The sequence below is a fragment of the Acomys russatus genome, chromosome 7 (assembly GCF_903995435.1).
Source record: "Acomys russatus chromosome 7, mAcoRus1.1, whole genome shotgun sequence".
Classification (NCBI taxonomy): Eukaryota; Metazoa; Chordata; class Mammalia; order Rodentia; family Muridae; genus Acomys; species Acomys russatus.
Genome location: NC_067143.1, coordinates 50,972,608 through 50,993,395, shown reverse-complemented (window position 1 = coordinate 50,993,395; position 20,788 = coordinate 50,972,608). Strand labels below are relative to the sequence as shown.

The 20,788-nt window shown below is 42.7% G+C and overlaps 1 protein-coding gene across 1 annotated transcript in view; it reads left to right on the top strand.

Moving 5' to 3' along the window:
- The window catches only part of Uvrag (UV radiation resistance associated), a 256,107-nt gene that overhangs the window by 110,635 nt on the left and 124,684 nt on the right, over positions 1 to 20,788 (top strand). The window contains exons 7-8 of the mRNA XM_051149003.1: positions 1,535 to 1,640; positions 16,587 to 16,713. Coding sequence (XP_051004960.1) covers positions 1,535 to 1,640; positions 16,587 to 16,713 — 233 coding nt within the window. The remainder of the gene's footprint in view (positions 1 to 1,534; positions 1,641 to 16,586; positions 16,714 to 20,788) is intronic.

Here is a 20,788-nt window from a genome sequence, read left to right as displayed (position 1 = left end):
ATTTGCCCATTCATTGAACAAATAATCTGGAGTTTGGGGTGTGTGCTTAATTTTTGCCAGTTTAATTTACGTTTTGGAGCTGAGAACCAAACCAAAGCCAAGAACTCTACCTCTGAACTAAATGTCCAACCTGCTTTTTCTTTAATACGTTGTAGGTATCAGCCCTTCCCCTGACAGCATGTGTCCATCCCCCCCTTAAGCCCTCCGCCCTCCCAACGTGCCCACCCCCCCACCCAAGCTGTGGTCATCCTGTTGCTCCTTGCTGTGCTGTAACTCCACCCCCTCCACCAGCTCCTGCTGCTACCCCAGCTGCTGGAGTCCTTGCAGAAAGCCATTGCCTGTACCTGTATCTTGAAGTTGCCTATGCTCACATTTTGAAACTTGTTGTGTTTTGTTTTTTCTTTAGCATTTTCAGAGTTTTGCAGCCTAAAGTTTTTGATCCATGTTTAATTGATTTTATTTATTATTTTTTGCAGAGTGAGAGGGATCTAATTTCACTCTCCTTTATGAGGGTATCTAGCTTTCCCACATCATCTGTGGGAAGTATGACTGTTCCCTGGCGTGGCTTCCCAGCACAGTCCTGTGTCACTTAGGGGTTTTGCTGTTTTATCCCAGTGTGAAGACCACACTTTAACTTTCCTAGTGGTATCTCTAGGTGAACAGACAATTTTGATTCAGGCAAACTAGTTAAGTGTTTGCTCTGTCTGTCTGTCTGTCTGTCTGTCTGTCTGTCTGTCTGTCTGTATGTATGTATGTATGTATGTATATTCATCACTTGTGTGCCTTGTGCCAATGGAGACCAGAAGAGGGCATTGGGTTCCCAGGAACTGGCATCACAGATGGCTTTGTGGGTTCTAGTAGTCAAACCTGGGTCCTCTGAGTGGGTCTTCACCACTGAGCCACCTTCCAACCCCTTGTTTGTTTTTGAGGTGGAGCCCCACACTGTGCCCCCACTAGCCTCCCAATCCTGGGCTCAAGTGATCTTGCTTCAGCCTTCCACTCATCCGATGGCTATTTTGCATCTTAAGTTAGTACCATATTTCCTTGATCATGCAATTGTAGAAAGCCTTGGTATCAGACAGATTTTTAAGATAGGCTCATTACTTCTAGATCTTTTGCTCTTTAGCTAAATCATAGGAGTTTATATAAAGCGAGCCCTGTGTATTCCTGTGCCTCTGTGCTGCCACGGGGGGTGGGGGGGTGGATTAAACTCAGGTCCCCGCACTTGAGCTGCAGGCTCCTTTCTGACTCAGCCCATCTCCTCAGCCCCTCAGCCAGATCACTTTCTAAAGCACTCCCAACCCTGTGAGTCCTTTGCCCTAACCATGTTCTAGCAGAGGCAGGCATTTCAGGGTGCTGTTGCTTTAGGACTTGTAGTTCCCGTTACTTCATTATATGTTTGAATCTAGAAATAATTGGTTTGTTCAGGATTGATTCTATTTATCCTAAGAGATTTATAATTCATGTCTGTGGCTCTCTGTGTTTAGACTTTGTAATTAACTCACTTACATTTTTCTACAACTTGTATTTCTAGGCTTCATAGAGCCCAGTGTGCAATTAAACAGACTCAGGTAACTGTTCAGAGAATTGGAAAGGAAATTGAAGAAAAGCTAAGACTCACCTCGACAAGCAATGAGCTGGTAGGTTTTTGTATAAGTACCTGTTCAAACTTGTTTTCTTCAAGCGATTATCATTACTATTCTTCGAAACAATCTCCAGACAGTATTAATAACGACACTAATGATGTTGCATTGAGATGGCTGCTGGTGCATTTTAAATGTCCACAGTGAAAGTTCCCATGTGCTAATAACGTAAGGTAAGCCTGCCATATTCTGTTAGATGAAACTTGAGATTACATATAATTACTTGGAAGATGACTAGCAGACTATTTTATTAACGTCTTATAAGTTGAACTCTAAACATGAACTGTGTAGTGGGTGAATAATACTGCCAGGACAGGGAAAGAGGGAAATAAGACAAATTTACTTGAAGAAAGCGTTTGGGTTGGGGTTGATGGCTCAGCTGCCTGCTGATACCTGCCCGAAGCCTAACCACCTGAGTGCGGTCCCTGGCATTGTGTGGCAGGAAAGAGCCACCCCTGTAAGCTGTCCTCTGACGTCCCTGACACACGCACACACAAATATAGACAAATAAGTAAATGTAAACCCCCATTTTGTTGCTCTATGTAGGTAGCTGCTGGCTTTAATGAAGATGGTTCTTACAGTGTAATTTGTACTTTGATTATATTCACCTGGGACCAACCCACTTTTAAAGACAGATTTTAAAAGTAATAGGATCACACAGAAGAGGCTGTTTACCTTTAGAGCAGCGTGGGTTGGGGGCGGCATTCAGAAGAAGCCATGACCTCAGCCCAGGTGGACGGGTTGCAGGTCTTCCTAGAGCTTGGTGCTCTTTCATACTCTTCCTGGAGAGGGAAAGAATGGCAGCTTTGAGGCAACTGTCCTGTCTCTGAAGCCAGGTGTATGCGCTACATTGCACATGGCGTCAAATGAAGCCACATGACTGTGCACAGCTTTCACTGTGTTATGGGTCATAAAAATACTTACAATTCACAACTTGCCCTGGAGTCACAGTAATTGTTTGCCTGCAAGAACTGCTGTCTTGATATGCAACCTCTCCCCACTGTCGCCTGCCATGCTCATCTAAAGGCCCCTCTGACGACAGTCCAGTCCTCACCGCCACGTGCTCCTGGAATTGTGGGAGGCACAAGCGCAGCTACCTGTGCACATTCTCTCTCCTGGGATTTGAACTAAATGTATTTGTTCAACCTGTAGAAATTTGCTGATATTGGCAGTTGGTACAATGGAACTTCGTATGCACACTTGCTTGTGCTGCACCCGGCACGCAGCAGGTGTCCACTGGTACCCAAGGAACAGTAGAGGCTGTGTGTTCTTCATAGCACTTTCCTTGTCTGTAGAAAATCCTCCACGCTAGAGAAATGGCGGCCTTTTGTGTTATAGCTTAGGATCAATAAAGGCCTAAATTTTAGGCCATGAGTACATTGTAAGGGAGAGAAAAGTATCAGATTTTAGTCCTTTCTGTAATGCAGCGAAATGCTGCATTTTAGGACCTTTGTCTGGGGAGCACTTGCTAAGTTTTGTTTTTCTTACTTTCCTCTCCCAGGCAAGACTGGGAAATGACTTGCTTCATCAAGTGGCTGCATATGCTTTGTCTCAGTGTGGAAACATGTATGCTTGACCTTGTTTTTCTACACTGTAAGTGGTGACACACAGAGTAAGGTGATAGAATGTATGAGTTTGCAGGGGTCAGGGTCAAAGGTTCACTGTGCGTTTATGTGCTTGGTTAATATAGAAGGAAGTCAGGGGAGTTTTGAACTGGAACTGAACCTAGAAACCATCTAGTTCCCTAATAGCCCCATTGAAAGTCACGCTAGCACACTCAGTTCCCTCTCCTGTGTGGGTTTCCTTTATAGTATTTATCACCATCTAACGTGATATCTATTTAATATATTTTTGTCTCTAAGCTGTGAGGCTTGGGATCCCCACCTCTCTCCTCCTTCCTCCTCCTTCAGTTTCTCCCCTCCCTTCCTTCCCAGCCTCTCCTCCCATTTGACTCTCAGCATCTAGACAAATGTTTGGTAGTAGATGTGAAGTAAATATTAAATGTGTATTGAGTTTAATAATAAACCCATGAGCCGGGCGCGGTGGCCCACGCCTTTAATCCCAGCACTCGGGAGGCAGAGGCAGGCGGATCACTGTGAGTTTGCGGCCAGCCTGGTCTACAAAGTGAGTCTAGGACAGCTAAGACTACACACTGAAACCCTGTCTTTAAAAAAAAAAAGAAAAATGAACCCATGGGGCTGGAGAGATGATGGCTCAGCAGTTAGAGGGATTGCTGCTCTTCCAGAGGACCCAGGTCCAGTTCCCAGCACCCACATGGAGCAGCTCAGAACTGCGTATGATGCAAGCTCCAGGGGACTGATGGTCTCCATGGGCAGCTGTACTCAGGGGACTGATGGTCTCCATGGGCAGCTGTACTCACGTGGAATGTATACACACAGATACACACAAACCATGGGCAGCTGTACACATGTGGAATGCATACACACACAGACACACAAACCATGGGTGCACATGTGGAATGCATACACACAGACACACACAAATATACATGTAAATCAAAGTTAAAAACAAAAGAGAATGACTCTAAGATAAATGTCTTGTTAGAGTAAGACAGGAAGCCATAAGTTCACTTGTAGCAAATTAGCAATAGTTACCTAGCCAGTTGTGGTAGCACACATCTTTACCCCAGTGCTCAGGGAGGCAGAGACAGGCAGATCGCTGTGAGTTCAAGTCCATCTTGGTCTACAAAGTGAGTCCAAGACAGCTAAGGCTACACAGAGAAACCCTGTCTCAAAAAAGAAAAAAGAAAGAAAGAAAGAAAAGAAAAGAGAAAGAGTTATCTCCCTTTTCAAATTGGTTCAAGTCCAATTTACTCCATCTCAAATACTTTCAATACATAAGAATCACTCTTCACCTAGCCCAAGTGACAGTGCAGTGAAAGGGCAGTTACCTTCCCCAAACTTCTTCTTAATGAGCCCTAACTAGTTACCTGTTCGGAGACACCGAGTGTAGCTGATGCCTTGCAAAGATTAGGCATTTTTTCAAATGATATCCATGCCCAGCATGAACTGTGGCATTTAACTGTAGTTCCCAGGAAATGTCTGCTATTGTCATTGTGGAGGTTTATGTTGTGTCTGAGGTTTTTCTCAGATGCTTTTGCTGCTGCCATTGTGTGTCTTGACATTTTTTTAGTTTTGTTGTAGTGTTATGCTGAAGCACACTGGTCAAGTTTAGAATGCTGACTCCACTTTGAATTTCCCAAGGGAAATTCTCTTGGTCATAATAAATTATTTTTAAGAGTATTACTGTGTTCAATTGTTTAAACATTTAGAGAATGCTTTGTTTTTATTTCATGGAGAATATTTGTCTATAATTTTGTTTCCTTACTATGTCTTTTGTGTTGGGGGCAGTGAATGCATGTGTGTGGGGTTGCGTGTTCCCATGTTCATGTATTCGGAGGCCAGAGGACGATGTTAGGAGCCCCCCACTATCACCCTATCCCTTGACTGGCTTGCCCCAATTTTTGACCAGGCTGGTGGCCAGCAAGCCACAGCAATCCTTTTGTTTCTGCATATATCCCCCAGCACTGGCATCACAGGCTCACAAGACCAGGCCCAACCCTTAACTAGAGGTTCTATCTCAGGACCTCAGCTTTCCCAGCAAGCAGTCTTCCCTACTGAGCTCCGTGTTTGGCTTTTGTTGGCTGGCGCTGGTCTACTTTACTGTTAGGAGCTTTCCTTTTCTGTTTTCTGTAGGAATACATGTAGAATTGGCTGTAGTTTTCTTTGTAGGTTTTGAGCTAGAAATGCAGTTTCTTCCGCAGTTATGGGCCATCTACTTGTCTTCTGATGGCTGGGTCCTTGCAAGGACTTTAATGACTCTTCAGGCTGTGCAGTGTTCTCTTTTTGCTTCTAAATTACAGTTCTATGTGGGCCCTTTTAATGTCCTATTTCATATCCTATTGTCATTCATATATCTTATAAGAAGTTTCAAGTTTGGTACTTCTGCCCATATAAATCAGCTTTCAGATTTATAAGAGTTTTGCAGTGATAATTCAGAGTTTCCCCATAGATTTCTCCCAGTTTTCTCTCATGTTGATATCTTCTGTACTGTGGTGCAGTTGACATGGTGTATAGTCAAGCTAAGACAATAACGTTAACATGTCACTGTTAACTCCTGACTTTGTTCAGATTTCACCAGTGTTTCCACTCAAGTCTGTGTTGAACCTGTTTCCCTTTATTAGGGAGTCATTTGGGGTATGTAGATTTATCATACGGTAGTATAGGAACTTATTTACCCCATTCCCAGTATCCCTAGTACAATATTTACCATCGTTAATGAAACTATATATTATATACGGTGCATATTGTTAGTCATCATTAGCCAGAGTCCATTCTACCTTAATGTCCTTTTTTATTCCAGAGTCCCATCAGGAAGCCATACTGCCCGCAGTGGCCATCTTTCCTTCCCTAACCTCCTCTTTGTTGTTGTTGTTCTTATTACTATTAAAATTTTGTTTATGTATTTGTGTGTGTATTTGCATTTGTGTGTGTACCCATGGAGACCAGAGGTCAAATTCTTTGGAGCTGGACTAATAGGCATTTGTGAGCCACCAGATGTTGGTGCTGGGATCCAAACTCTGGTCTGCTAATAGAGCAGTAAGTGCTCTTAGCCACGGAGCCATCTTAGTGCTTCCACTCCAACGTCAGCTCTCACCTGGTTTGTAATGACTGACTGTCCTTGAAGACCACAAGCTAAGCGCTCTGTGGAGTGGCCCTTGCCTAACACCTGTCCTCTTTCTCTCAGAGGATGACAGGGCTGCTTTGGGATCTAGTCCGGGACACTGTGGCAGACTTATTCATGTCTTCTTAGTCTTCTCTGACCTATGACAAATTGTCAGTCTTTTTTTCTCTTTAAATCACCTTGACTCGGCCAGGTGTGGTGGTGCACACCTTTAATCCCAGCACTCAGGAGGCAGAGGCAGGCGGATTGCTGTGAGTTCGAGGCCAGCCTCATCTACTATGTGAGTCCAGGACTGCCAAGGCTAACACAGAGAGACCCTGTTTCAAAACCTACCCACCCCCCCAAAAAAAATCACCATGACTGATCATCATCGGTACCAGCCTTGGTCATTGGCTAAGGCAGTGCCTCCCGGGTCTCCATGCTGGAAAACTAAAAAAGTAAAAGTGCTGGGAACAAAGCTCACGTCCTGGAGAGGTCATCCACATGCCTGTTTGTACTCCATTGTGAGGAAGCCTAGTCCCGACTCTTTCTGCTTACTCACTTCCAATATCTACCAGGTGGGTTTATCTATAACTGTTTTGCTTTGGTTATAATCTGGTAGTATGCTGTTCGCCTTTTTGGTCTGAAGAGTCTGTGGATTTGGTCATTAAAAGATCTTTCAAACCTGGCCTAATGGCATGCTTCTGTAACTCCATAACTCCGTTCAGGGGCTGTGGCCAAGGAGGGTTACAACTTTGAGTCCAGTCTGGGAGACCTTCTCTTGAAAAGGAGAGGGAAGGATGAAGGTGAGGCTCAGCGGTTGGACACTGCTCACATCCTGGGCTTTGATTCCTAGCACTGGGGTGGACATAGGAGAGATCATTTAGTTGAGCCTGGTATATTGGTGCTCACTTGTAATCCAGCACTGAGGATCCTGGGTCGGGATAATTGTGTTAAGTCTGGGGCCAGCCTAGGCTACTTAGTGAGTTCAAGGCCGGTCTGGGATACATAGCAAATATGTATTCTAAAATAGAGAAGCATGTAATCAGTAGTCTTTCAGGTTGACCTTTTTACCATCTTTTTGTGTTTTTCACTCTGTGGTGCTCTCTAGTCCGGTCCATCTTGTATCTGCCCTGTTTTAGGTCTGGCATCAGCTGTCTCTCACCAGCCCTGCTCCTTTGGTTGCCTGACAGTATTTAGAAACAAGATCTAGTCACTGGGTGTTTTTGGGTATTGGGTGTGCTTATTGCTTTTAAAGCCCTCTCAGTGGGCATGGCTATCTCTGTATGAATGTATACCTCTCTATATTAAAATAAACCTGAGTTCACACTGATGTTTTCAACTCTTATGCCATGGACTTTATTCTGGCTTTCTCATTCATTTTGTTTATTTGCAGTATCTTTTTCTGATAGTGAGAAACCTGGCTCCCATTAAGTATAATGTATTTATCTGTTAAGTCCTGGCATGTGTGTAAAGTGGTTCAGATTCCTTTTTCCATTTGTTTTGTTATTATAATTATTAGTGTATATTAAGTCTCTATATTAATGGATTTCACTATGACATTTCCATATACACACACATACCATGCTTTCAGCGTATCTGCCCCCAGCCCAGCCTCCTTGCCTTGTCTTTACTACTTCCAGGTCATCTGTTACGTTGTTTTTACCTTAGCTTTTGCTTATGAGAGAAAATATTTTCCTAATTCTAATTAGACATTTTCAGCTTCATGTGTTGGGTTTTGCTTATTTATTTTTTATTTTATGTGTATGGGTAAGCCATTTTGCCTGCATGTGTTTCAACACACTGCATGTGTGCCTGTTGCCCATGAAGGACAGAAGAGGGCATAAGATCTCTGGAACTGGAGTTACATAAAATTGTGAATCACTGTGTGGATGTTGAGAATCAGCCTTCGCTCTTCTGAAAGAGTAGCTAGTACTCTTAACTGCTAAGCTGTCTTTCTAGTACTTATAAATAATATATTTGTGTATATATGTATTTTTTTAAAGATGTATTTATCTATTACATATACAGTGTTCTGCCTGCATGTACACCTGCACACCAGAAGAGGGAACCAGATCTCATGATAGATGGTTGTGAGCCACCATGTGGTTGCTGGGACTTGAACTCAGGACCTCTGGAAGAGCAGACGGTGCTCTTAACCGCTGAGCCATCTCTCCAGCTCCTGTCTATTTATTTTTATATACAAATTCTTTTCCCAATAGATATTTGAGGAATATGTTCTTTGAATCTGTGGCTTGGATTTTTTTTTAATTATTAAAAATCATTTGTTTGGGGCTGGGCATGGTGGCATATACCTTTACTCCCAGCACTCAGGAGACAGAGGCAGGCAGATCTCTGTGAGTTCGAGGCCAGCTTGGTCTACAAAGCAAGTCCAGGACAGCCAGGACTACAAGAAAAACCCTGTCTTAAAAAAAAAAAAAAAAGGAAAGAAAGAAAAAAAAACCATTTGTTTTAAAGATTATTTATTTTTATTTTATGTATATGAATGTTTTGCCTGCATGTATGTGTGTATGCCACAGTCAGGTGCCACCTGAAGTCAGAAGCCATCTTTGGATCCCCTGGAACTGAAGTTACAGTTAGTTAGGAGCCATCTGATGTGGGTGCTGGGAACCCAACTCAGGGCCCCTGCAAGAGCAGGAAGTGCTCTTCTCAACTGTTGAGCCATCTCTCCTGTCTTCCTTGTTGTTGTTGTTCCTAATAATATTTAAAGAGCAAAAAAATTAAAGTTCAGTAAATCTAATATTTGTATATTTGTTTGTATATGTGGGTGCTTATGTGTACCTGTCCTCACATGCGTGTGTGTGTGTGTGTGTGTGTGTGTGTGCGTGTGTGTGTGTAGCAGGAGAACTCCCTCAGGTGTTCTTCTACCGGACCCTTTGTTTAATTTGGGTTTGTTTGTTTTTGAGACCAGGTCTCACTATGTAGCCCTAGCTGGCCTGGAACTTGCTATATAGACGAGGCTGTCCCCAAACTCACAGAAATGCACCTTGCTTGCCTCCTGAGTCCTGGAGTTAAAGGCTGGGTCTGTAGCTAACATGGAATTCACCAAGTGAGCTTGGCTGGCCAACCTGTCTCCACCTCCCCAGTGCTCCTACTATGATGTGGGTCAGTGGCTGCCATACCCAGCTTTGGTTCTGGTTTTCACATGAGTTCTGGGGCACTGAACTCAGGTCCTCAGGCTTGCACAGTAGGTGCTTTACCAAATGAGCCATCTCCCCAGTCCTCTGATTTTTTTTTTTTTTCCGAGACAGGGTTTCTCTGTGTAGCCTTGGCTGCTCTGGACTCACTTTGTAGACCAGAATGGCCCGAACTCACAGCGATCCCCCTGCCTCTGCCTCCCAAGTGCTGGGATTAAAGGCGAGCGCCACCACACCCAGCTTCAGTCCTCTGATTTTTGTTGCTGTTGTTTTCTTTGTTTCATGTCTTTCTTGTAGTCTTTGTAATGATCTTCTGCCTCATTCAAGATCACAGACATCCTCTGCTCAAGGTTTTTCTTGGAGTTTCAGAGTTTGGAGCTTTGTGTTTAGGTCTCTGGTCCATTTCAAGCTTTTATTTTTATACTGGATGAAGAAAGAGTAAAACATTGCCCCAAACTGATGTTCAGTTGACAGAACAGTATTTGATGAACAGCTTTTCCTCTCCCCATTAATTACCCTGACATATTTGTCTAAAGTCAGCTGACCACACACACGTGCATCTGTTTCACCTCCGTCTCAGGGACCTGTCTGCTTATCTTCCAGTACTGTAGGTTGTCAAGAAAGCCAGGTAGGGCAAATACGCTAACTTTTTCAAAAGTTCCTGTTTTTTACTCCCTGTAGGTTCTTTCTATTGCTGAATTAATTTTAAAACTAGTAGTGTGTCAGTTTCTACAGAAGAGATCCCGCTGGAATTTTAATAAGGACTGTGTCGAGTTACCGTCCTCACAGTGTTGAGGTCTCCAGGCTGTAAACATGTGCTTTCTGTAGACTTTTCTTTAATTCTTTGAATAATGTCTTTGAGTTGCTTTTGTTAGAGTTAGTCCTGAGTTTTTGTGGTAGTTGGGTAGGCACAAGGCTCCTAAGTTCAGCCAGGTGTGGCAATGCCCTCCACAAAGTTGTGGTTAGAGGGAGAAACCATTCATGCTTCCAGTACTAACAACAATTGGTTCTGGCCTTAGGGTATTCCTCTTCCTAGTCTCTGGGGTTTTTATCATGAATGGAAAGTAGATGTGGGGGAATTAAGGCAGGAGGATCAGGAATTTAAGAAAGACCCTGCCTCCAAAAAATTGAGTGGGTTTTTGTCATTTGTTTGTTACTAGTATATAAGAATGCTATCTGTTCTGATTTATTTTTAATGTATCTTATGGTTTTATCCTGTAGTTATAATCTTCATTTTATAGATTTTTTTTTTATGCAAACAAATATCTACAAATTTAGATTTGGGTAGAATTTTGTTGCTGCTGCTGCTATTTTTAAGACTAAGTTTTGGTTATAGCCCAGGCTGGCCTCCAGCTTGCAGTAGTCCTCCCAAGTGGTAACTATCACGGAGTGTGCTACCCCATCCAGCTTCGCTTGGGTAATTCTAAGTTCTCTGCTCATCTCACTGTTGGGAACATCCATGTACTGACCAGAACACACAGGGGTCTTTGCCTTGTCCTGGTTTGAGGAAAGTGTTGCCCTTGCTTCATTAAGTATGACATTAGCAATACTCTGCACTGGCTTAGGATTTAACTCTTCCTAGTTTCTGGGAATTTTTAAAAAAAATCATGTATGGTTTAAATGGTTTTTCTCACATAGTGAAACAATCATGATTTTTCTGTTACTTTAAAATTTAGTAAAGCAAACTATTTTGGTTTCGCTTCAAATTTTAGTTTTTGTTTTTTGTTTGTTTTTTTGTTTTTGCAATACTGGTGGTTGAACCTAGGCCCTCACACATACATGCATCACTCTTGCATTTCCAAAGTAAACCTGAGTTGATGACAATATGCAACATTTTGTATCATGTTAGACTTGGTCTGGTGATGCAGCATTTGTTTTCCTTCAGGATACTGAGATGCAGTGAGATTCTGGTATAGGGTAGCCTCGTGCAGTCACCTGCATGTTATTCTTTTGTCCCCACTCCCTTCTGGACTACAAACAGAAGCCTCCTAGGCCTTCTCATTCATCTCTAGCTGTCTTCTAAGATGTCCTCTCCCCTAACTCATCGTTAGCATAGTTGGCTTCCCATCACAGAGTAGTCCTGAGCAGCTTTCAGGTGTTTATCTGACTTTTCTAAGGTCTGTGTTGGCTTGTGGTTGCCCATATGGTGATGCCTCTTTCCTGGAGAGTGAGTCACATTTTCCACTTCTTAATGGAGCGAGGAATATTGCACTCCACCCCCCCCCCCCCCCCACACACACACACATACCTGGACATTCGGAATGTAACTTGTTGACTTTAAGACTTTGCTTTGGGCTGGAGAGATGGCTCAGTGGTTAAGAGCGCCAGTTGCTCTTCCAAAGGTCCTGAGTTCAATTTCCAGCAACCACATGGTGGCTCACAACCATCTATAATGTGATCTGATGCCCTCTCTGGCCTGCAGGTGTACATGCAGGCAGAACACTGTATACATAATAATAAATAAATCTTAAAAAAAAAAAAAAAAAAGACTTTGCTTCGAAGAATGTTTGTATTTTGGCAGGTAGACCACTTGATTAAACTCAAACTTCTGGGCCTCCAGTTGACATGGTTCCGATTCCAGCTTAATTTTTCACTGTTAAGCGCAGGCAGCTTTTGGTTCATCTATGCATGTGTGGCTGAGGGTTCAGTTTGGGAATTCATTGAGTTTGAGCAGAATTTGGGGGTGCTATCTTCTGTCTTCCCCTATTCTGGAATCCTTGTTTTATCATTTCTGGTTCTTTCAGGTGGAGAGAAAGTTGGCTTTCTGCTGGCCTCCAGAGCCCCTCTCAAGGCAAAGCCATAGAATGCGGAGAGAAAATTGCCTGTGTGTGTGTGTTGTGTGCTTATACCAACCCATGACTTTCTTCAGAACAGCATTCATTATCATTACGTAGAAACTCCAGTTGCAGCCTCATGCATTTAATTTATTAGGTCAGTTTGGAAGGTGTTTATTCTTATTTAGAAGCCAAACACCTTTATATTTTAATATTTATAAAGATATCTTTATACGCCAGGGTTCTAGATCTGATAGTACTTCTGAGTCTATGAGATTAATAAATTGGATTAAATGTTTTCTAAGGAAGCATTTTCTCTTTCTTAGTGACTGGCTACAAGTTGATGAAAGGAAAACAGCCTATAATTGACATTTGGAAGCCATTTGTTAGCGTCCTCAGCTCTGAGTCTTTTCCAGATTGTCAGTTACTTGCAGTTGTGGTAATGACCAAGATGAGATAGAATATGCTCTAAGTCACTAACTCCTCAAATGTTTTGATCTGAGGGCCCTTTAATATGCCAAAAATTGTGACAATCTCTAAGAAATTGGTCTACACTATTAGTATTTATTATGTTAGAAATCAAATTTGAGAATTTTGTTTGTTTTTGTTTTTCGAAACAGGGTTTCTCTGTGTAGCCCTGGCTCTCCTGGAACTAGCTCTGTAGACCAGGCTGGCCTTGCATTCAGAGGTCTGCCTGCCTCTGTCTCCCATGTGCTAGGATTAAAGATGTGAGCCACACACACCATCCCCCGGCTCTAATCTGGGAAATTAAAAAAATTTTTTTCTAATTAACTTTAAAGTGCCAATAACAAATCTATAATGTTAGCATAAAAGTAGATTTTAATGAGAAGTGTGTTTTCTTCTAAAAAATGGAGATTTTTGTTTTTCTGATTATAGCCTTATCAAACTGAGTTGTCCCTTAATAAAAGACCAGTGAGACAGCTCACTGTGTTAAGGAATGTGTCACCAAGCCTGACAAGCCGGCTCGATCCCTAGCATCCCTCATCTAGTATGGCAGTAAAGCCCTTGCAGTCGCCAGGCAGACTCTCAGGCTTCATACACAGAGGAGCATGCCCGGGAAAGGGACCCAACCTCGCAGTGTGATTACACACACCTTTGAAACTTTCATTGTCTTAGGCCATATTTTAGGAATTCATGTCTGAGGGTTTTTAGCTCGGGTGTGATCTATGAGAAAATACTTGTTTGTGTTAATATATTATTTCCAGATCAATCTGTCATTGAAAAATGAGCGTTTAACTTCACCCATGATTTTTTAAAAGACCCATGCTTGCAAACAAGCATGTCTGTGATCTCTGAGTGTTGTATAAAATCTAATTAAAAGTGATAGCTGTGTTGGGCTAGATGTGTGAGTTGAGTGGAGCGCAGCAGCCCATAGAAGACACTTGTGTTACGGTCCGGCCTTTAATCAGCGTGCCTTTGAAGTGTGAACAGCTCGTGAGAACCACGGCATATGGGAGGGCTTGTTTACTCTGCACAGACAGGAGCCAACGGCCTGGTTTGAGCTAGTGCATCTGTTTCTGTCAGTGGGCCACTTTCCTCACGTGGACCGCAACCCAGGCGTGCTGTCCTCAAGCCCTCCTCTCTTGGCTTTGTATTTAGACTAACTTGTAAGTCCTGCACTTTGAAAAAATGAGAAAACATTCCCAGTTGTGTGGACCCTGGAACAGAACAAGTTGAACAATGCCCCCTATTTCTCTTTCTGCCCAAAATGTTTGCATATTTTATGGGGAAAAAATAGGTTAAAGCAACTGGACACCTACATCTTTCCAAAAAAAAAAGTATACTTCTGAAGAGTTTACTTGTTTTCCCCTCAGTGTTGACACAAGACCAGTGATTTCTGATCACATAAAAGAAAACCTTCTGGGTTTGATCGCCCCTCCCTTTTAAAAATAATAAGCCAACTTATTGACCTTTCTCTCAATTTCTTACATTATAAAGCATATAACATTCCAATCTCAATGATTGGAAAACATGTGCCAAGGTGTTCACATGGAATTGGGACAAGATTGTGGAGTCAATTTTCTCCTTCTACCAAGTGAGTTCCGGGAATGGAACACAGGTTATGAGGGTTAGTGGCGAGCACCCTCATTCACTGAGCCACCTTACCAGCCGGTGTCAGTCATCTGTGAATGTATAATTCGTTGGCACTAAATATGTACATAATGTTGTGTCGCCGCCCTCACCATCTGTCCAAAGCTCTTTTTATCTTGTAAAGCTGAAACTTCACAGCTGTTCAGTACAGAGCCCCCCCCCCCCATTATCTTCAGTCCCAGGCCCTGCCGCCGCCACCAATCTGTCCACGATCCACCCGCACTCGCAGGTCTCATCCTCCACACCTGCTGGGAACTGAATCCAGGACCTTGCCCACAGTAGGCATGCACTCCTACCACTGAGCTACATTCCCTGCCCCATTTTTGACTGTTCTAAGTACCTCAAATAAATAGCGTCAGACAAAGAGGGACTGTTTACAGCGTATTCAGTTCACACAGCACAAGGGCCTTAAAGTTTCCCATGTTAACGCATACACCAGTGCTCCTCCCTTTTTAAAGCTTATGTTGCGTTCAGTGTTTCCAACCATCTGTTGATGGATATTTGGTGGCTTCTAAGATTTACAACCCCATTGACTTTTGGATCTGTATTTTTACAATGTTTGGCAAAATAATAAATACCTGCTAGTAGAAAGCAGCTAAAGCTATGTAGTACATCCCTCCTGCATGTTTATGTTATTCAGAAACTTTATTTAGGAACATTCTTTTTAAGGATGTGTTGCCTCGATTCTTCAAGCCTCGTGTAATGATGGGTAGGAAATGAGATTCTGTGCTGTCCCCTCGGCTGTGCCCTTCGTGGGCCCTGGCTTTAACAGGGCCATGTCACTCTGCACCTCACTCAGCTCCCAGGGTCCCTTATTGTCTAAGCATCAACCAAAGACTGACTTCTTCCTCTGAGAAATTTCTGACAGCTTGTTCCATATTTTGTTAATTTTTAGCTTATTAAATAAATACATTTTCTATTCTAATTTAACAGGTATAGCCAAATTACAATTTGATCATTATTTATATCATGAAAAATGGATACCATGTGACAGAGATGACAAAGACGCATTCTTACAGTGCCTGTTCACAGATAGCCTTATTGTGCTGTCAGAATGTCAGATTTGTAAATGGAGGCAATTCCAGAGAAGATATTTGAGTAAAAAGGAATCTGCCCCCTTTTGCATGTGTGTGTGTGTGTATGTGTGTGTGTTATGCATACATGTGTGCATGCATGTTCACAAGTGTATGGGCTCACACTTCACATGTGTGTGATGTGCATGTACATCAGAGGCCCAAGGTTGACATCGAGAGTCTTCCTTGACCCTTTTCTGTCTTCTACAGAAGCAGAGTCTCTCAGCTGAGCCCGCCGCTCACCTGTATGGCTAGTCTAAGTAGGCAGCGTGCTCAGGGTCCCTATCTGAGCAAGCCAGCCCACCTGATGTTACACAGGTGCTTGAGATCCAAACTCCAGTCTTTCTATAACTGCACATAGTGCCACAGGTTGCCTTTTGTCTCTTTAGGCTCTTGTACATCAAGTGGCGTATGTCCTGTAACTGTCAGGTTAGTCCCTCTTCCCTGTCGGCATAGCTTCTCGTTTCCTTTCTTGTCTTATGGCCACGGTGAGGACTTCTGGTCCAGGTACATTACGTAGGAGCGGAAAAGGCAGCTACCTGTCTTGTTCTTGCCCCTAGAGGAGAGTTCCTAGTCCCTTACCGTTAAGTGTAGCATCAGGTGCCAGCTCAGGAAGTTTCCACTTGTTCTTTGTTTCTGAAACTTGAGGGTCTTTAATTATCATGACTAGGTATGTGTTTTGTTGTATGTCTTTATTGTGTACAGTTATTGTATATTTGCATTTATTGGTATCAAATGCCTTTCTTCCTTAGCTTGTTCTTGTGAATATTGTGTTTGAGTGGTAACCAGCCTATATCCCTGGTGTTAATTTCATTTGACTGTAATTCATTATTCCTTTGCATTCATTAGATTGGCCTGCCCGGAATTTCATGTTATCTTTATCTACTGGGTGTCCAGCTCGTGCTCACCTGGCACAGTTGTTCCCCTCCGCTTCGTATTTCTGCAAGAGACTTGAGTTCCTAGAGAAGGCCCCTTTCTACCTAACCTCGCTTATTTCTGTATTCTTTCCCTTAAAGTGATGGCTGCTGATAATTAAGCACTGTAGGTTAATGAGTATTTGGGCTTTCTTGGCTTGAAATATGGTGGATATACAACGGCTATGACTTTATATTCATAAATTTACCTGTAATTGTATTTATTTAGAAAAAAGAAAGTGAATGTCTGCGATTAAAAATTTTGGTGCTTCGAAACGAACTGGAAAGACAGCAGAAAGCCCTGGGACGGGAGGTGGCCCTCCTGCATAAGCAACAGGTGGCTCTGCAGGACAAAGGTGAGTAGCACCACCGTGCAGAAAGCCGTCCACTCTGCACAGTGGTTTCCTTCTTTCCATAGGCTCAAATAGACATCTTTGCAGATATATGTTAATGGGGTTTTTGGTTGGTTGGTTGGTTTGGTTTTGGTGTTTTGGTTTTTCGAGACAGGGTTTCTCTTTGTAGCCTTTGTGTAGTCTTGGAATTCACTCTGTAGACCAAGCTGGCTTAAAACTCAGAGATCCACCTGCCTCTGCCTCCTGAGGGCAGGGATTAAAGGCATGCACCACTCTGCCCTTTTGTTTGTTTGGTTTGTTTGTAATTTTTAAAGTATTTTTAAAATCTCTTGATGTTGATCATGTGCATGATCATGTGTGCCTCTTTATCTAGAGATGGCTGTAGCATTACTCTCACAGAGTGAGCGCCCATGTAAGTAGAATTTCAGTCAGTGAAACCATACTAAAGACTCACAACCCTGTTGCCTCTTCCTGCACTTCCTGCCTCTCACCATGACTCCAACCACACTAATCAGGTACCTTCACTTATGAGACCAGAAATTGGTTTTGCCTAATTATGCATCTTACAGAAGTCATATGCACACTTTCTGTGTGCTAGCTTTTTCAACATGTTTGTTAGAGTCATTCTTAACCTTCCTGTAATTATAATTGATCCTTAAAGCCATATAGTATTCCATTATACAAATGTGCATTTCTGTGTTTGGCTTTCCAGTCTGAGGCTGTTACAATCAGTCCTTACAATATGTTCTAGTACTTGGTTCTTAATGGAGACACCTGTGCATTTCAGGTGATGAGAACCTAGCAGTAGAACTGTAAGGTTGGAGGGTGGATATTTTTCTTCAGCTGTAATAGATGGTATTAGTTTAGTTTTCCAGAACAGCTTTTCATTTGCCTGGCCTACGTCATCTTCCTGCGTCCTGGTCCATGCACAGCACTCAGTCTTCGTGAGGTGTGTGCAGTATGCCCTCATAGCACTGGGTTCCATTCTTGGGAACAGCATTCTACACACTTTAAATGAATCCTCTGTGTGATGTGTCAGTTGAGGTCTTTTGACTATTTCTTCAATTATGTACTGTCAGTTTACAGAGTTACTTGTTCTCTGTGTGGGACTTTCTTTGACATGCGCATTAGGAGTGGGTTTCCCCATACTGTGGCTTGCTACTGCTTTCTTCTGTTTAGCCTACATCTGAGGCTTTGGGGCTAAGTGTAGGAAACATTTGCCTGTTGGAAGATCTTAAAGGTGTTCTTTTGTGTGGTCTTCAGAACTCTTTACTGTTTTATTTTCCATATTTATATCATCAATTCATCCAAATTGGCGGATGGGTGTCCTCTAAGTTGCAATTAGCATTCTGTTTTTCACAGAGAAGCTGAGCGCTGCAACTCCACCTGTGTGAGTGGGGCCACATGGCCTTCCTGCTGCAGCCGTCACCTGCTCTTCCGCTTCTCTCTGCTCTCATTTTCCTTCTCTCATACTTGTTCTGATGTTTGCTGAAGTTCTTCAATTTAATTGTTTTTCTTCCAAATCATCTTGGCTATTTTTGTTCTTTTTACATTTTCATATTTATTTCTAGACAAAACAGAAAGCCTGGCTAGGAGTTTGATGGGCCCTCAATGACTATGTCTGTCAGCAAAGTTGTAGGAAATAGGATCTTAAGGTCCTGTCTGCCAACCCAAGACAAGCCCATGTGCCATTGTTAGTTAGATCTTACAAGATACTGTTGAAGCAATAATGTATAGGTCTTTGCTTAGTGGAATCTACTCCTATTCTCTGATCCTTTATGAAACTATTATATGTTCTGTTTACATTTCATTTTCTACTTGTTGGTGGCATGTAAATATATAATTAGCTTTTTTTAAAGTGACACTAATTTTTATATTATCTTCAAAAGAAAATTTTGGCTGTAGAGATGGCTCAGTGGGTAAGAGCACTGGCTGCTCTCACAGAAGACCTGGGTTTGATTCTCAGCACCAACATAGTGATTGACAGCCACCCATAGTTCAGCTCTGGGGACTCCAACACCTACTTCTGACTTCCATGGGCACAGGGCACACCTGCTATGCACAGACATAGATGCAGGCAAAATACCCATACACATAAAATGTTAAAATAATTTTTAAAAATTCACTTTAAAAAGATTCCCTAATTTCATACTTTAAAGGCTGAGTAATACTGGCAGGAATACATTTTTTAAAAAATTTTTTATTAATTTATTCTTGTTACATCTCAATGGTTATCCCATCCCTTGTATCCTCCCGTTCTTCCCTCCCTCCCATTTTCCCCTTAATCCCCTCCCCTATGACTGTTCCTGAGGGGGACTTCCTCCCCCTGTATATGCTCATAGGGTGTCAAGTCTCTTCTTGGTAACCTGCTATCCTTCCTCTGAGTGCCACCAGGTCTCCCCCTTCTGGGGACATGGTCAAATATGAGGCACCAGAGTTCGTGTGAAAGTCATATCCCACTCTCCACTCAACTGTGGAGAATCTTCTGTCCATTGGCTAGATCTGGGTAGGGGTTTAAAGTTTACTGCCTGTATTGTCCTTGGCTGGTCTGGCAGGAATACATTAAGACAGGCTAATTTGATACTTACCCACTAATGAGTGATAGGAGGAAGCCTTTGCTTTTTGTGTTTCTGTAAGAACAGGGGACTGTATGTGCAGTGACTACTGCAGTTCATAATGCAGAACAGTCTCGGCTGTGCAGAGGTTACAAAAGCATTTAAATTCATGAGCTAGCAAAGCAAGGATGAAAATATTTCTGGCCTTCCATAACTGAATCACTGCATAGAACTTCTTTTTTAAGTAAGTAGTGTGGTGGCCTTGGGAGATGGCTCAGCTGTGTGAGCACAATGACGTAGCTTTGGATCCCCAGTGTCCACACAGGAAGCTGGACGGTGGCAGTAAGCACCTGCAAGTCCCCGCCCTGGGAGGTACACACGGGCGGCACCTTGGGGTGTGCTAGCCAGCTAGTGTGGTCAATCTGTATCAGACTCATTTTGAGCGTCTGTCTGTAAAAATAAGGTGAGGAGTGATAGCAGAAGATAGCCTAGCCCCGACCTCTGACCTCGATGATCTGATGTGTATGGATGCAGTCATATACATGCATACATATGACATGTGTGTTGTGCAAACACAACACACACATGAGTAACATGATGTGTGAAGCCCATGGCATGTGTATGGCACCACTGCAGTCAAAAGGTAGGCATCTGTACCCCCGTGACTGTGTTCCTTACTATGTTTTTGTCTTCTATGATAAAAGGAAGTTTCAAGCTTTGTGTCACCAGACTAAAAGCACTAAAGCTTTCAGTGATTTCTATACTATTAAAATATGAAAGGAGCCAGGCGTGGTGGCGCACACCTTTAATGCCAGCTCTCATGGAGGCAGAGGCAGGCAGATCGCTGTGAGTTTGAGGCCAGCCTCGTCTATAAATTGAGTCCAGGACAGCCAAGGCGACATAGAGAAACCCTGTCTCGAAATGATCATGGTACATCATGTACATGTGTGATTGTCAACGAGCACTAGATGAATATATAATAATATATACTCATTTATGAGCTTGTCTTTATAGAGAATGCTAATGTCAGGCTGGTCATGTTTCCTGATGATTCTCTCATTTAATCATTACTAAGAGTCCTATGAGTTAAATATACTGTATTTTTTTTAGTGATAACGATATGGTATATTATATTATTATCCTCTTTACAGAGGGGAAAAGTTTGTTCAAATGCATATAGAGAGTTGTGGCCAAGCTTGTATTCATTGTCAGTATCTAACTGTGCTGCAAATGGTGATTGCAGGGCTCATAGGTGTCTGTTCTGGTGTTTTGTTTGTGCAGTCATGCAGTCACCTTCTTGGCTCTCCATTGTGGAGACCCATCATGCCAAAGGCTCATCAGCTTGGAGATCATCGTCCTTTCTTTCCAGTCTTTCTTTCTATGGTGATCCCCAAGCTGATGAGTCTTTGGCATGATGGGTCAGACCTGATTTTAATACGGAGTTTATACATGCAGTACCCTCCTGCATGAGCCCTCCCACTGGGCTATACCCCAGTCCTTATGTGTGCCTTTGAATCGAGAAT